At 41.4% G+C, this 15,700-nt stretch overlaps 1 protein-coding gene across 1 annotated transcript in view; it reads left to right on the top strand.

Moving 5' to 3' along the window:
• LOC105481315 (adaptor related protein complex 1 subunit sigma 3) overlaps positions 1-15,443 on the top strand; it is an 81,008-nt gene extending 65,565 nt beyond the window's left edge. Inside the window, exons 4-5 of the mRNA XM_011740820.2 lie at positions 5,733-5,870; positions 12,309-15,443. Of these exons, the coding sequence (XP_011739122.1) occupies positions 5,733-5,870; positions 12,309-12,344 (174 nt within the window). The 3' untranslated portion in view covers positions 12,345-15,443. The remainder of the gene's footprint in view (positions 1-5,732; positions 5,871-12,308) is intronic.
• Positions 15,444-15,700: the final 257 nt, after the last annotated feature.

Raw genomic sequence — 15,700 nt, 5'->3', positions numbered from 1 at the left:
CATAATTTAATAAGGACATGTGCTTCTTAGATTCTGTCCAAAAGGATTCAGTTGGTGAAATGCCAGAAATAATCTCACTGCATCATGAATTCTGCTGTAAGAAAAGAACCTGAAGCCAAAGTACAGTAGAGCACAAGGCTAGGACATTGAAGATAAAGTTAAATGATAGTTTCTATCTTTGCCCATGTTGCCCAGTCTGGTCTTGAGCTTTTGACCTCAAGTGATCAGCCTGCCTCCGTCCCTGAAAAGTGCTGGGATTACAGGTGTGAGTAATTAAGCAGTACTTCAGAAACGTGAATTGGGACTGGGAACGGAGGCTCATGCCTGTAATCCCAGGACTTTGGGAGGCCAAGGTGGGGGGGATCACTTAAGGTCAGGAGTTCAAGACCAGCCTGGCCGACATGGTGAAACCCTGTCTCTACTAAAAATAAAAATAAAAAAATTAGCCAGGCCTGGCGGCATATGCCTGTAATCCCAGCTACTCAGGAGGCCGAGGCAGAAGAATTGTTTGAACCCAAGAGGTGGAGGTTGCAGTGAGCCGAGATGACTCCACTGTACTCCAGCCTGGGTGATGGAGTAAGACTGTCTCAAAAAAAAAAAAGAAAAAAAAAAAAAAGAAAAAGAAAAAAAATTGAATATGAACTGGTCTAAGGGTCTTCCTGGATGTTTTCTCTCATTCTCAGATGGCAGCAGACTCAAAGAATAACCATAGGGTAGCACTTTCCAGTTGCTGTATGTGAAATAGTTGCTCAGTTGTAACATTCTTTATAATGCCTATGGAACTTGCATATTCATTTCTCTTCAGATCTAAAGATAGTAACTGTATATCAAGGGGTGTGTGTGTGTGTGTGTGTGTGTGTGTGTGTGTGTGTGTGTATCGTGTCTCTAACTCTGCATACCACCTTACCTTACCCTTATCCCTTGAAACTAGTACAGTAAATTAATTGCCCCATGGCTGCTGGAGGACCCAGACCTGGAGATACGTCAAAGTGGGGTATAAGAAGTTCCTAGAGAATTTTCATTAGTATCTGTCAGGTTCACTTTGCAGGATTTTAATTGTTTGTTTCTCCTAATGAGGCTCCTGTCTGTCTTGGATTCCTGGTCTACGCCTGCCATGAACTCTGAGGTTCCTCAGCTTGCTACTGTAACTCCTGACTTCTGCCTTTTCTGACCTCTGGTAACTGCTTACTTCTCGTACCTTCTTTCATGTACATGGATGTCTGATCTATTGTGATTTCTCTTTGTTTCTTTCTATTGTTTAAAACTGCAAAAATGATGCATATTTTTACATACCCCTCTAAACACATAGTTTTTAAAAATGGGATTTCATTCTGCATATTATTCTGCAACTTTCTTTTTTTCCCCCTTACTAGTCTATCTTAGAGCTCTTGCCATATTTGTGCATGTAAATCTACCTCATTCTTTTCAGCTTCTACATAGAAAATGCTTGCAACATATACAACAGCAGGGAAAGGAGACAGTATCTGTGATACCGAAAGAATCATTCAAATTTCTAAGATAAATATTACAATAGAAAAAAACAAAGTCTTTAAGAAGCAATTTGTAGACAAGGCAAGAAATGGAAAAGGCCAGTGCACATCTAATAAGATGTACAGTCTCACTAATAAGCAGGGAAGTACGAATTGAATTAATGTTCATCTGAAAATTTAGAGACTATCCACTGCTGGAGATGGCGTAAACAGGTAATCACTCCTACTGTTAGTGAAACTTTTAAGTTTTATAGACTACTTTGGAGGACCACATTTTAGTATTTATCAGTTTTAAAGATATAAATCCTTTGACCCAACAATTCCCCGAGGAATTTATTCCTACGCTATACTCAAATTAGTGTACAATACACAACAAAAATTATGGCAGCATCATTTAGAATAAAAAGTGGAAACAGCCCAAAGTCTGCCCATATCCATAAAGGAACTGCTTAAATGAACAATGGTATACCCCCAGTATGCCATGGTAATTCTGTGCAGAAGTTGGATTCATTTGGATCTGTCAACTTAAACCATGTTCCTTGTGGAGTTTGCTAGTTTATTGACCTAACTTGTAAATTATGGAGGAATTTGCTAAAATATTGACATCTATTTCATGCAAAGTTATAGCATTCAGTACAACCATAGAATTGTATCTGGGATGCCATTAATCTCTAGCATATTAGAAACAAGGCCTATATCTATTTATTTTAATTTTTTGAGAAGGAGTCTTGCTCTGTCACCCAGGCTGGAGTGCAGTGGCATGATCTTGGCTCACTACAACCTCTGCCTCCCGGGTTCAAGTGATTCTTCTGCCTCAGCCTCCTGAGTAGCTGGAATTACAGTCGTGCACCACCATGCCTGGCTAATTTTTATATTTTTAGTAGAGACGGGGTTTTACCTTGTTGGCCAGGCTGGTCTTGAACTCTTGACCTCAAGTGATCCACCTGCCTCAGCCTCCCAAAGTGCTGGGATTACAGGCATGAGCCACCGTGCCTGGACAAGACCTCTATTTAAACTTGCTCCTTCATTTATCTTACAAGCATTTTTTTGTGTCTTACAATGTGCCAGAAACCAGGGATATAAAGATGATGAAGACAAAGTTTCTGTCCTGAACTCACAGTATGAGGGGAGTGATTAGTAATCAATAAGCATAAACTAGTGCACAGAAGATGTAGGTGAGAACCCACAGGAAGTGATATGAAATTTGAATGGGGAAAAGGGGATTTGGGGAATCGCCATGTGCCTGACTTTTGAATTTGGCCTTGAAAAAATGAGCTTGTTTTGCCAGCAGGAGAATAAAGAAAAGGACATTTGAGGACACGATCCAAGAATTCTTGGAATGTGCAGAGGGCAAAGGCACAAAAAAGCACCGTGACATTTTGAGTTTGTGGCATGTGTGTCAGATGCACGGATGAGCACTGGCACAGGAAACCAGACAGCAGGGCCTAGGCTGGTAAAGATTCCTATATGCCTTTGTCCTGAAGACCTTACACAAGAGAGGCACAAGATCAGCATTTTAGCAAAGCATTAGTGGTCAGTGGTCTTGAGCAGGCACAGCCGCCACCTGGAAGGTCATTGCAGTGGCCTGATTGAGAAGTGTTGCAGGCCTGAGCAGCAGCTGTGAAAGCAGAGAAGGGAGGAAGGGTAGGGACTTATTTAGACAATAGAATCAGTAGGAACTGATGACCAAATCCAGAGGGATGAGATCAAGGGAGGGAGAGGAGTGAGTGGGGAAGGGGAAGTATGTTGGTTGAACTCTAGAATGAATTAGATGGCGCAGTTAGAAAGAGGTTGCAACTCCTAAGCAAAATAGGGATTAAAGGAAAAAGAATAATCTTGATGTCAGTTTGGAACATGGGGACATGGATTGAGGAATAGGCAAGTAAATATGTCTAGTTAGTGGGTGAAAATATTGGACTAGTGGCCCAGAGGGAGATCAGGGCTAGTCATCTAGGTTTGTTGAGCTCCCCGCATGCTAGACATAGCTGTAGAGAGCCAGCAAGATGATCCAGGAGAATGCATTTTGCAAAGAGAAGAGGCTCCCTTGAGGAACATGAATATTCAAGGAGAAGATGGGTGGCTAGAATATACGTAACATGAAGCAGAGATGTTTGTCTATTCTGTTGATTGATATGTGCTAGGCACACCTTAAATACTTCTTAAGCAAATGCAGGGTAGGAGGGAGATAAATTATCCAAGGAATCTGAGAAGGAATTATCAGAGATAGACGAGAAAAACAGGCATTAAGCAGTATTGCTAAAATTAGGAGAGCAAAGGAGAAGAGATTTTCAAGGAACAGAGATTGGTGAAGAGGACCACATGCAGGTGAGAGGTAAACGTTGCGGAGGTCTGGAGACTTTCTTCTTTTTTTTTTTCTCCTCCCCTTTTTTAAAAATTATACTTTAAGTTCTGGGATACATGTGCAGAACATGCAGGTTTGTTACATAGGTATATATGTGCCATGGTGGTTTGCTGTACCCATCAGCCTGTCATCTACATTAGGTATTTCTCCTAATGCTATCTCTCCCCTGGCCTCCCACCCCATGACAGGCTCTGGTGTGTGATGTTCCCCTCCCTGTGTCCCTGTGTTCTCATCGTTCACCTCCCACTTATGAGTGAGAACATGCAGTGTTTGGTTTTCTGTTCTTGTGTTAGTTTGCTGAGAATGATGGTTTCCAGCTTCATGTCCCTGCAAAGGACAGAAACTCATCCTTTGTTATGGCTGCATAATATTCTATGGTGTATATGTGCCACATTTTTTTAATCCAGTCTGTCATTGATGGGCATTTGGGTTGGTTTCAAGTCTTTGCTACTGTGAATAGTGCTGCAATAAACATACATGTGCATGTGTCTTTATAGCAGAATGATTTATAATCCTTTGGGTATATACCCAGTAATGGGATTGCTGGGTCAAATGGTATTTCTGGTTCTAGATCCTTGAGGAATCGCTACACTGTCTTCCACAATGGCTGGACTAATTTACACTCCCACCAACAGTATAAAATTGTTCCTATTTCTCCACATCCTCTCCAGCACCTGTTGTTTCCTAACTTTTTAATGATCGCCATTCTAACTGGCGTGAGATGGTATCTCATTGTAGTTTTGATTTGTATTTTTCTAATGACTAGTGACAACAGCTAGAATAGACAATTGGGATCTAATTAAACTAAAGAGCTTCTGCACAGCAAAAGAAACTATCATCAGAGTGAACAGGCAACCTATAGAATGGGAGAAAACTTGCAATCTGTCCATCTGACAAAGGGCTAATATCCAGAATCTACAAAGAACTTAAACAAACATACAGAAAAAAGAACAACCCCATCAAAAAGTGGGTGAAGGATATGAACAGACACTTCTCAAAAGAAGACATTTATGCAGTCTGGAAACTCACTGAGCAGAGTTTCAAGAGAACAGCTTCAGTTGGGTGGGTGGGGTATGGTATGGAAAGAGAAGGTGTCAGTGAGTAGAGGAATAAGTAGGGAGTAAGACAGCAAGGATAGTGTGTGAACACGGGAAATGACCCTTATTTGGATGATGGGAGCGATCTTGCCATACTTGCTACACTGAAATAAACACCAAAATCTATCAGACTCTGCTTTGCTGTGTGTCAGGGGTTCTTGCTGTGAAATCCCACAGTCCAGCGGCCTCAGCATCACCTGGGAACCTGTTAAAAGTGCAGATTCTCAGTTCTTATCTAGACCTCCTGAGTCATAAACTCTGAGGGTGGGCCGCAGCACCGTGTGTTTCAATGAGCCTTTGGAATAAGTTTGAGAACCACTGGCGCTGTGACATAATTTTGAGAAAAATTAGCACAGTTGAGTTAATTTTCCTCTGAAGAGTTAGTTTCTGAGAGAGTTCTAAAGCTAGAAGCCAAGATTTATAGAGCAGAGAGCAGGAGCAATGAAGCTGTGCCCTCCTGCCTGGAATGCAGCTGTGGCTCAGTTTTCTTGGTGCAGATAGAAAGAGGAGCCGAGTGGCCTCATTCCCTTACTGAGCCTCAAATTTCCTGTTGCAACACAAAACATAATTATCTAAGGACATGCTTTGCTTTAATAGAATGTGGCATTCCATTTATTAAAGGCCTGGCATTCCCTGTTCTTTTTTTCTGTCCTTAAAATGCCATCTGATATTTTAATTTTTGGTATGCCACATGAGTACAAACCGAAACAGCTCGAGATTCGGGCAGATGTTTCCCCTGATACAACTGCAAGTTTATCAAAACATTTGTTTTTGTTCTACCAGGTCTGCGAGCTGGATATTATCTTTAATTTTGAAAAGGCTTATTTCATCCTGGACGAGTTTATAATAGGTGGAGAAATTCAGGAAACATCCAAGAAAATTGCTGTCAAAGCCATTGAAGACTCTGATATGTTACAGGAGGTCAGTACAGTTTCCCAAACCATGAGAGAAAGATGATGATGATGATGATGATGATGATGATGGTGTTAATAATTATAATATTAACCAAGACTTATTGAGTACTTACTCTGTGCTGGGTACAGTTTCTGAACTATTTATATGTATTAGCTTATTTAATTCTCACAACAACTCGAAAAGGTAGGTGGTGGTATTACTCCCACTTTACAGATGAGTAAACCGAGACCCCAAGAGGTTGAATGACCTGCTCAATTTCACACAGCTAGGAAGTGTGGAATAGAGATTTGAACCCAGGTAATTGGGCTTTAGAGTCTTTGCTCTTCACATTTGGCTGAGCTTTGGAGTGCAAGAGTCCTTCACTGCCAAAAAGGTATCAAATACTTAGTGCTATTCTTTTCAAGAATAATTTTATGAGATGTATAAAAAGACTTTCATTAAAATACCTGTGCTGCCCTGGGAAAGGAGAATAGCAGTACGTTGTTATTTTGTTTGCCAGGGATATTAAAGCTTTATTATTGAACATGGCATTTATCATTTTAATTAAAATTTCTTACACCTTTTGGGAAGGCTGTGTGTGTGCTCCTGTTTGCATAAAGAAATTGGGAACACCAAGGCTTGCTTGCCAAGGTGTAAATGGGCCCAGAAGCATCCATTTGGTACTGCCCTGGACTCTGGGATTTCTATATAAAATAAAGTGGGAATGTTCTTTTAGAAGCAGCACAGATTTACATCATAATTCCTCAAGGAACTTACCTACATTAGCCCCTTCATTCCTCCCAGGACACTGTGAGAAAGAGCACTTCACTGACCTCTGCCGTCCCAGATGAGATGCTCTGAGGGCCTGGTTTCCATCCCAGCCCGGCCACCTCTAGATTCTTCTTCCCACAGCCTCAGTGGGTCTTCTCATCTTCCTATTTTCAAATAAGTAGGTCAAGAGGATCCACAGCATTGTAAAGTACCTTTTTAAAATTGGCATTTGGCTGGACGCAGTGGCTCACTCCTGTAATCCCAGCACTTTGGGAGGCCGAGGCAGGCAGATCACTTGAAGCTAGGAGTTCGAGACCAGCCTGGTCAACATGGTGAAACCCCATCTCTACTAACAACACAAAAATTAGCCGGGCATGGTGATGGGCGCCTGTAATCCCAGCTACTCGGGAGGCCGAGGCCGTAGAACCACTTGAACCCGGGAGGCAGAGGTTGCAGTGAGCTGAGATAGCGCCACTGCACCACCTGGGTGACAGAGCGAGACTCCATCTAAATAAATAAATAAGTAAGCAAAACTGGCATTAAAGCTACTTTTTTTCTGCTATTTGGAATAGGGTGATTAAATTAACAAAACACCATTAGGTGTGAACTCCCAGCAACTGTTTTGGTGCATCTTTAGGCTGATTACTTGCTCCCGCCCAGCCAGAGGATCAGTCCTCTGGTGAATGGATGTGGAGGGAAACATCTATTTGAGTGGGTGCCGTAAGCAGCTGCGTGTGCCTATTAGAAGGCCAATGCATTCATTACCAGAGGTGTCTCACCTCAAAAAATGCATTTAAACTCTGATGTTGATTTGGCCGTCTCCAAATGCCACAGGGAGGAAAACTTTACAAGGTATTTGAGAAATCGGTGGTTTGGAAATTTCACAAAACCGTGTTTCATAAAATATACTGGGAGTTGGTGGCAGGTGGAGGGGGCGGAGGTTTTTTAACTTCAGGACCTCAGGGTCCTGACTGTGGAATCTCCTCACAGGAGAAACAGACTTTTTAACGGGGTCTGTGGCACTTCAGTAATTAAAACTGAATTGGGGGCCAAGGCACACCTGGGTTAATTGGAAATCCTCTCAAATTAGGAAACAGGTTGTCATAAATTCGGTGTTGCTAGTTCCATTTAAGTCTAGGAGTTAGGTATTCCAAGAACGAGCTCATTTACAATTAAATGCTAATTGGTAGTTCATGTTCCTGGTGATTGAGTGGAGGGGCTTGATGCGTAGGTCTCAGGGGACCTTGCATTTAGCCCTGGTGTCCCTATTGTGAGCAGGCAATGTCATGGCCGCCCTCTCAGTCTCTTCTGTTGCATTAACAAAACTTGCCAAATACAGAGCGTGTTATTAGCCTTCTCTTGGGCTCTGGTATTCAGTGAAGTCAATGAATATTTTGGGGAACTTGTTGAAAAATTGACTTTGTATATCTTGCCTGCTTAAGAAGTTTAAACTGGATAGGAGCCAGTAATATACTTGCATAAAGGAAAACAATTACTGCTTTTTTTTTTTTTTCCCCTGTGTTTTGGACCCAATCATATATTTGTAGTAACTGAAGGTTAAGGGAGACCTTTGTGACATTGCTTTAGCTGTGAGAACAGCTGTCTATCTTCAGTAGCCCCTAAGACTTTTTTCTAACTCCTACTTAATAACAGTTTCTTAGAATAATAATAACTTTTAAAAAGCTACACCTGCCTGCATATTTAGTAAGACGACACATAGTCTCAAATCTCCAAATGCTCAAAGCTTATTCTGAGTGTGTGGTGGCTAGATGTTGATAAGAGGAAAAGAGAGGAACTGTTTACTTGGTTGTGAATACTTATTTGGGGGTAACAACAATGTGGATAATGGCACAAAGTTATTAGAAGGAAAATTAAACCCTCTGGCCGGGTGTGGTGGCTCATGTCTGTAAGCCCAGCACTTTGGGAGGCCTAGGTGGGCAGATCACTTGAGGTCAGGGGTTCGAGACCAGCTTAGTGAACATGGCAAAACCCTGTCCCTACTAAAAATACAAAAATTAGCCGGTCGTGATGCTGCACATCTGTAACTCCAGCTACTTGGGAGGCTGAGGCAGGAGAATCACTTGAACCCAGAAGGCAGAGGTTGCAGTGAGCCAAGATTCTGCCACTGCACTCCAGCGTGGGTGACAGAGCAAGACTCCATTTCAAAAAAAAAAAAAAAAGAAAAAGAAAAAATGCTGGGCACAGTGGCTCATGCCTGTAATCGCAGCACTTTGGGCCGAGGCGGGGGGATCACGAGATCAGGCGTTCAAGACCAACCTGGCCAAGATGGTGAAACCCTGTCTCTACTAAAAATACTAAAAATACAAAAATTAGCAGGACATGGTGCTGGGCGCCTGTAATCCCATCTACTCAGGAGGCTGAGGCAGGAGAATCGCTTGAACCCGGGGGGCAGAGGTTGCAGTGAGCCGAGATCATGCTACTGCACTCCAGACTGGGCAACAGAGTGAGACTCTGTCTTAAAAAAAAAGAAAAAAAAAGAAAATGAAACTCTCAAAGGTGATAGTGGTCATTAACCACAGGACTTGCAATATGTGGGAGCAACAAACAGTAGATGTTTTACCCCGACTAACAGCCTGTCAAGAAGAGGGGCTCAAGGCCAGGTGCAATGGCTCATGCCTGTATTCCCAGCACCTTGGGAGTCCCAGGCAGGAAGATTGCTTAAATCAAGAGTTTGAGATCAGCCTAGGCAACATAGTGAGAACCTTGTTTCTACAAAAAAAATGATAAAATTAGCCAGGTATGGTGGTGTGCACCTGTAATTCCAGCTACTCAGAAGGCTGACGTAGAAGGACCGCTTGAGCCCAGGAGTTTTGAGACCAGCCCAGGCAACATAGTGAGAACCTTGTCTCTACAAAAAGTAATAAAATTAGCCAGGTGTAGTGGTGTGCATCTGTAATTCCAGCTACTTGGAAGGCTAAGGTGAAAGGATCATTTGAGCCTGAAAGGTCGAGGCTGCAGTGAGCAGTAATCACACCACTGCACTCCAGCCTGGGTGAGTCTTGGAAAAAAGAAGGGAAGGGCCAGATTGTATCTCATGAGCAATAGGATACCGTGTGCCCTCGTGTGGATGCACGCGAAACTGGTAGGTGCACCCCAACACTGTCACCCTTAAAAGCGTAAACCATGTTAACAGCTAAGCCAAACCACAGTGCAGTAGGAAGTTGTAACATGCAGTGTACTATACGCATAAGAAACACCACAGAGCTAGATGTATCCAGAAGAGGCCCCAAGATACAGACTCCAGCTCCTGTCTTGCAAAGGTAAGGGCAACTAAGGTTCTCCCAGCTCTAAAAGTCTGCCCCAAACCTTTAAAGTGGCAAGCTCAAGAAAATACCAACTTTTACCTTATTCGTTTACATAGCTTGAGTAACAGCCTGGCTTGGCTCAGACAGGGCAGCCAGCGTGGTGTTTAGCAGACTGAGTCATCTGGTGATGTGAGTAGTGCCAATGACTAGAGGCCACTGAACCACAAAGACAGGAAAGTGTCCTCTCCAGGCCCCTCTCAAGGCTGCAGGCAGGGCCTAGCAATGCCCCCATCTGGTCATGGGTTTTTGTCAACTTTGCAAAAGTAAGATATTTTAACTGCAAAAAGTACATAGCCATACAATATAATATATGATAAAGGAGTGTCAAACAATTAATTAATGAAAATAGCATGCAACTGTTTTTTATTTGGTGGTATTTGTCATCTTCAAAATTCATAATCTGTGCTCATTTCTTTTCTCATTCTAAGTACACTTTGTACCTCATTTTGTACTTGTAACTTTATATTCCCATGTAAATGGTGTAAACTCTGGATTCCACAAAACCAGCATGGCCCAATGGCCCGTACGATCCCTCTGCTAAGTTAAAAGATCCCATGGGCAGCAGCTGTAGAGGGGTACGGGACTGTCTCGGCCAATGCCCACTTAGGAGGTGAGAGCTTTGTTGAGCAAATGTGGATGACTGAACACAAGTATTTTTCGGCAGAGGAACTCTGGGATTCTAGATAGAGCTGGTGAAAACCAGTTAGAAAACCTCCTTTGAAGGTAAGGGCAGATTTCTAGCCCTGGTATCTCCTGAGCAATATTGCTCAGCCAGTAGCCTTGGTCTCTTCAGCCCATGTCAGTCCGCGTATTTCCCGGCAGGTTCATATGATTCATATACCCTGGGGTTTAAACTTAAGAGTGATTTGAACTTGGATTGCTAAATGAGCAGATGGTGACTCAAACGAAAGAGGCAGATTGACTTTTTGTCCTCTTGAGCTTTCCTATTGATTCCACCTGGGGCCCTGGTGTGACACAAATATATATGTTTGAAGTAGGAGAGCGTGCAAGAGAAAGCCCATCTGTCTGGCATGGTATAGGACCGGCAACACCACTGTTAACTTTGAACTCTACCTGTAATTGTGAGTCTGTTCAAACATTTTTTTTTAAATGCTGAAAAAAAAATTATGGCTTTGGGGTATGTTAGCAAACTTAGTAACTGATGGGCAGTATGAAAAGAATGAGATCACATCCTTTGCAGGGACGTGGAGGGAGCTGAAGGCCATTATTCTGAGCAAACTAGTGCAGGGACAGAAAAACAAATGCTTCATGTTCTCACTTAAAAGTGGGAGCTAAATGATGAGAACACATGGACACATAGAAGGGAACAACACACACTGGAGCCTTTCAGAGGGTGGAGGCTGGGAGGAAGGAGAGGATCAGAAAAATAACTAATGGGTACTACGCTTAATACCTGGATGACGAAATCATCTGTATAGCAAATCCCCATGACACACATTTACCTGTATAACAAACCTGCACATGTACCTCTAAACTTAAAAGTTAAAAAGAAACATAATTGGTATACTTTGGGAGGAAGCCTTTGAAAACGTATGGCAGAAATTATATATTTTTTTCCTGTGAACTTGGTAGAGAAGTAAAGAAATGAATTTTGGTCTGTTTATCTTTTTTGTCTTGACAATATGCATAATAAAGATGCTCTGCACAATATTGGTAATGATACATATGTTATACAGATATAATTCAGAATTCTCTAATACAGGTACCTGGATGTGGTCCTCCTGATAATTTTAGCAAGCATGTTTATCTTAAGTCAACAGTGATATCTTGGCAACTTTGCTTTGGCATTTCTCTCTCTCTCTTTTTTTGTTCTGTTTTTGAGACAGAGTCTCATTGTCACCCAGGCTGGAGTGCAGCGGCCAGCAATCTTGGCTCACTTCAACCTACACCTCCTGGTTCAAGCAATTCGCCTGCCTTGGCTTCCCGAGTAGCTGGGAATATAGGTGCATGCCACCACACTCGGCTAATTTTTATATTTTTCATAGAGATGGGGTTTTGTCATGTTGGCCAGGCTGACCTCAGGTGATCTGCCCACATCAGCCTCCCAAAGTGCTGGTATTACAGGCATGAACACTGCACTGGCCAAGTATTTCTCTTATCAGACATTCCCTTTATGATCAAGCTTAACTTTTTCTCAGTTGAAAGTTACTTAATTCCAGCTCCATATGGATGTGTATACAAATTATACTCAAACTTTGATTAGAATGCAAAGATTTTATGTCCATGTATCCTTTTGACAACTTGTTTTCGACAATGGCAAATAAATAAAAGAATGCAGAAGATTTCACAGTCTAAGGAAGGATGTGACTTAAAGGGAAAATTTTTCTAATTTATTGTTCGCTTTCAGACAATGGAAGAATACATGAATAAGCCTACATTTTAACTGGAAATCTACTTGAAGACTCCAGCACTACGTGTTATGAAGCTGTAAATAAGCAACGCCTCGCATCCGGTTTTTTGATGGAGCCTCAGGCACCATGCCAAAAATAATTTAAAGGGATTCTTTGTTAACTAACAAAGTTAAAGTTGTTTAACATATTTATAATTACTGTGTGTCTGTATTATTAAAAAAAAAACAAAGAAAAAAAAGTATGTGTCTGTATTATACTGTATAGGGTACTTGTAGCTCTAAATGTTTCAAGTAACTACCACCTAACCCAACAGACAATATTTGTAATGTTTTAACTCCATGTTATATTTTTAAGCTAGTTTAGATAAATTAGATGCAATTTTTTGTTTTGCATTTGATCTTCTACTGACAGGTTAACAACGATATTGGAATAATCCATGATTTTGAATGTGAAGTATATATGATGTCATTAATACATTTTCTAAATGTTTAGTTTTTTAACTTGTATAATCAAAATTATGTTAATAGTACAGAGTTTATATGTAATGCTAGACATTTTTCATATACTTAATAGTACTGTAACTGCAATTCACATACAAAGTGTCTGACTTTAATGTGCTGAATTCATTTTTTGTTTCAGAATTGGGATTAAGAAAATAACCAAAGAGTATAGAACTTAATAAGTGTTTTCGATGCCTTAGAAGCTGCTATCTTGACTGAGGTTTTAATTTATCTTTTAACTGAATATAAGGGACATTCCAATAAGGTTTTCTACAAACTATATATTTATTAAGGTTTATAGAGACCTAGAGATACAGTGTCTTTGACTTCCTTTATTATTCTAAAATAGTATAAGAATTAATAACAACAGCAATAATAATTATTGCTACTATTTTTTAAAATTCATGTTCCAAGCACTCTTAGATGCTGGAAATGTCATTTCAAATATGTTTTAATGTATCTCTAATGCATTTGAAGGCCTATTACATGGCTTGCTTAGAGCATTTAAGATTATCATGGCCTATATGGTAGATTCTTTTCCTCCTTTTTTCTTTTCTCACCCTTTCCTCCCCAAGGAAAAGATTTGCTGCTGACCATTATTACTGTAAATATATCACATTTGTGCTTCCTGGAATGAAAATTCTGTATAACCAGGTACTAACAGTGATCCAACATATTATAGGGAAATAGCTTGTATGCTGGGTGTAGTGGCTCACACCTGTAATCCCAGCACTTTGGGAGGCCGAGACAGGTGGATCACTTGAGGTCAGGAGTTCGAGAGCAGCCTGGCCAATATGATGAAACCCCATCTCTACTAAAAATACAAGAATTAGGCCGGGCGTGGTGGCTCACGCCTGTAATCCCAGCACTTTGGGAGGCAGAGGTAGGAGGATCACGAGATCAAGAGATCGAGACCATCCTGGCCAACAGGGTGAAACCCCATCTCTAGTAAAAATATAAAAATTAGCCGGGTGTGATGGTGCATGCCTGTAGTCCCAGCTACTCGGGAGGCTGAGGCAGGAGAATCACTTGAACCTGGGAGGCAAAGGTTGCAATGAGCTGAGATTGCGCCACTGCACTCTAGCCTAGGCGACAGAGCAAGACTTTGTCTCAAACAAACAAACAAAATAATTAGCTGGGTGTGGTGGCAGGTGCCTGTAATCCCAGATACTCGGGGTGCTGAGGCAGGAGAATGGCTTGAACCCAGGAGGCAGAGGTTGCAGTGAGCCAAGATCACACCAATGCACTCCAGGGCGGGCAACAGAGCAAGACTGGAAAAAGGAAAAAAAAAGAAAAAGTAAAAGCTTGTAGTATTCTGTCTTGCTGCCTGCTATTTGATGTTTTACCTATACATTTTCAATGTTAGCTTTGAGGTCTGGTATCATTCATATTAGAGTGGTTTGGGACCTCCAGTGATTTCCTAGAAGAGTATGTTTCCTATTGGATTCTTTGGGAGATCCCATCTGGTAGATTTTTAGAGAACCTGATGGAAAAATATTCTCTTTAGTTCATCTCAGCAGACATATTTAGGGAAAACAGCAAAGCAAGCAGGAGAACAAAGGGAAAAATTCACCAATTCCTCAATATAACCATTATTCAAAGCGAATAACTCAGATTAGCATGTTATATAATCATTAGGCTTTTACTATCCGATATTTCTTCAAGTTACCATGTAATTACAATTATGGCATCAGCTTGAAGTTTATCATGCATGATTGATCACTCTGTTTACTTTAGCTTACCTTCAGTTTTGTGGTTTAACTTTTTAATGTGGTAGAATTCTTTCTTTTCTTTTCTTTTTTTTCAGACAGAGTTTCGCTTCTTGTTGCCCAGGCCGGAGTGCAATGGTGTGATCTCAGGTCACTGCAGCCTCCGTCTCCTGGGTTCAAACGATTCTCCTGCCTCAGCCTCCCGAGTACCTGGTATTATAGGCATGCACCACCACGCCCAGCTAATTTTGTATTTTTAGTAGAGTTGGGATTTCTCCATGCTGGTCAGGCTGGTCTTGAATCGTGACCTTAGGTGATTCGCTCCGCCTTGGCCTTCCAAGGTGCTGGGATTACAGGCATGAGCCACTGCCCCTGGCCGAATTCTTTATTTTTCAATACAATTTTGTAAAGATGGACCTCATGTAAATCTATCACAGTTTTTCCAGTTCTTTTGAGATTTGTCACCATATTTGGATAAAGGTATATCTTGAACCTCACTCAAATATACCACACATGTTCTAGATAATTCCATATTAGACACTCTAGCTATGGACAGGGCTTCTCAGACTTCATATCAGTGTCACACATAGAAAGTAAATGTGTCTCGTCCGGGCGAGGTGGCTCATGCCTGTAATCCCAGCACTTTGGGAGGTCAAGGCAGCAGATCACCTGAGGTCAGGAGTTCGTGACCAGCCTGGCCAACAAGGTGAAATCCTGTCTCTACTAAAAATTCAAAAATTAGCCAAGTGTGGTGACGCACGCTTGTAGTGCCAGCTACTCAGGAGGCTGAGGCAGGAGAATTGCTTGAACCCGGGAGGCAGAGGTTGCAGTGAGCTGAGATCGCGCCACTGTACTCCAGCCCAGGTGACAGAGTGAGACTGTCTCAAAAAAAAAAAAAAAAAAAAAAGAAAAGAAAAAAGAACGAAAGAAAGTAAACATATTTCTATGGCGCAGTGGGGTAAATTTGAGGGATTTTAGGGACATCTTACATGGGCCAAGGCTAAAATAGTCATTGTGTTTTCTCTATATTATATAATTACCATGAAACTCCCAAGGGAAAGGAAAGCCGATAAATGTTAAATTTCTATAAAACTTTCAAAATAAAATGTTTTAACATTTTTTACTGAGGAACTTGGTGTGTTTTCATGAATATACTTTTTTAAAGTCAGATTTATGTTT

Source organism: Macaca nemestrina, chromosome 11 (assembly GCF_043159975.1).
Source record: "Macaca nemestrina isolate mMacNem1 chromosome 11, mMacNem.hap1, whole genome shotgun sequence".
Taxonomy (NCBI): Eukaryota; Metazoa; Chordata; class Mammalia; order Primates; family Cercopithecidae; genus Macaca; species Macaca nemestrina.
The sequence above is the reverse complement of the archived record's forward strand: the minus strand, read 5'-3'. Positions and strand labels throughout refer to the sequence as shown.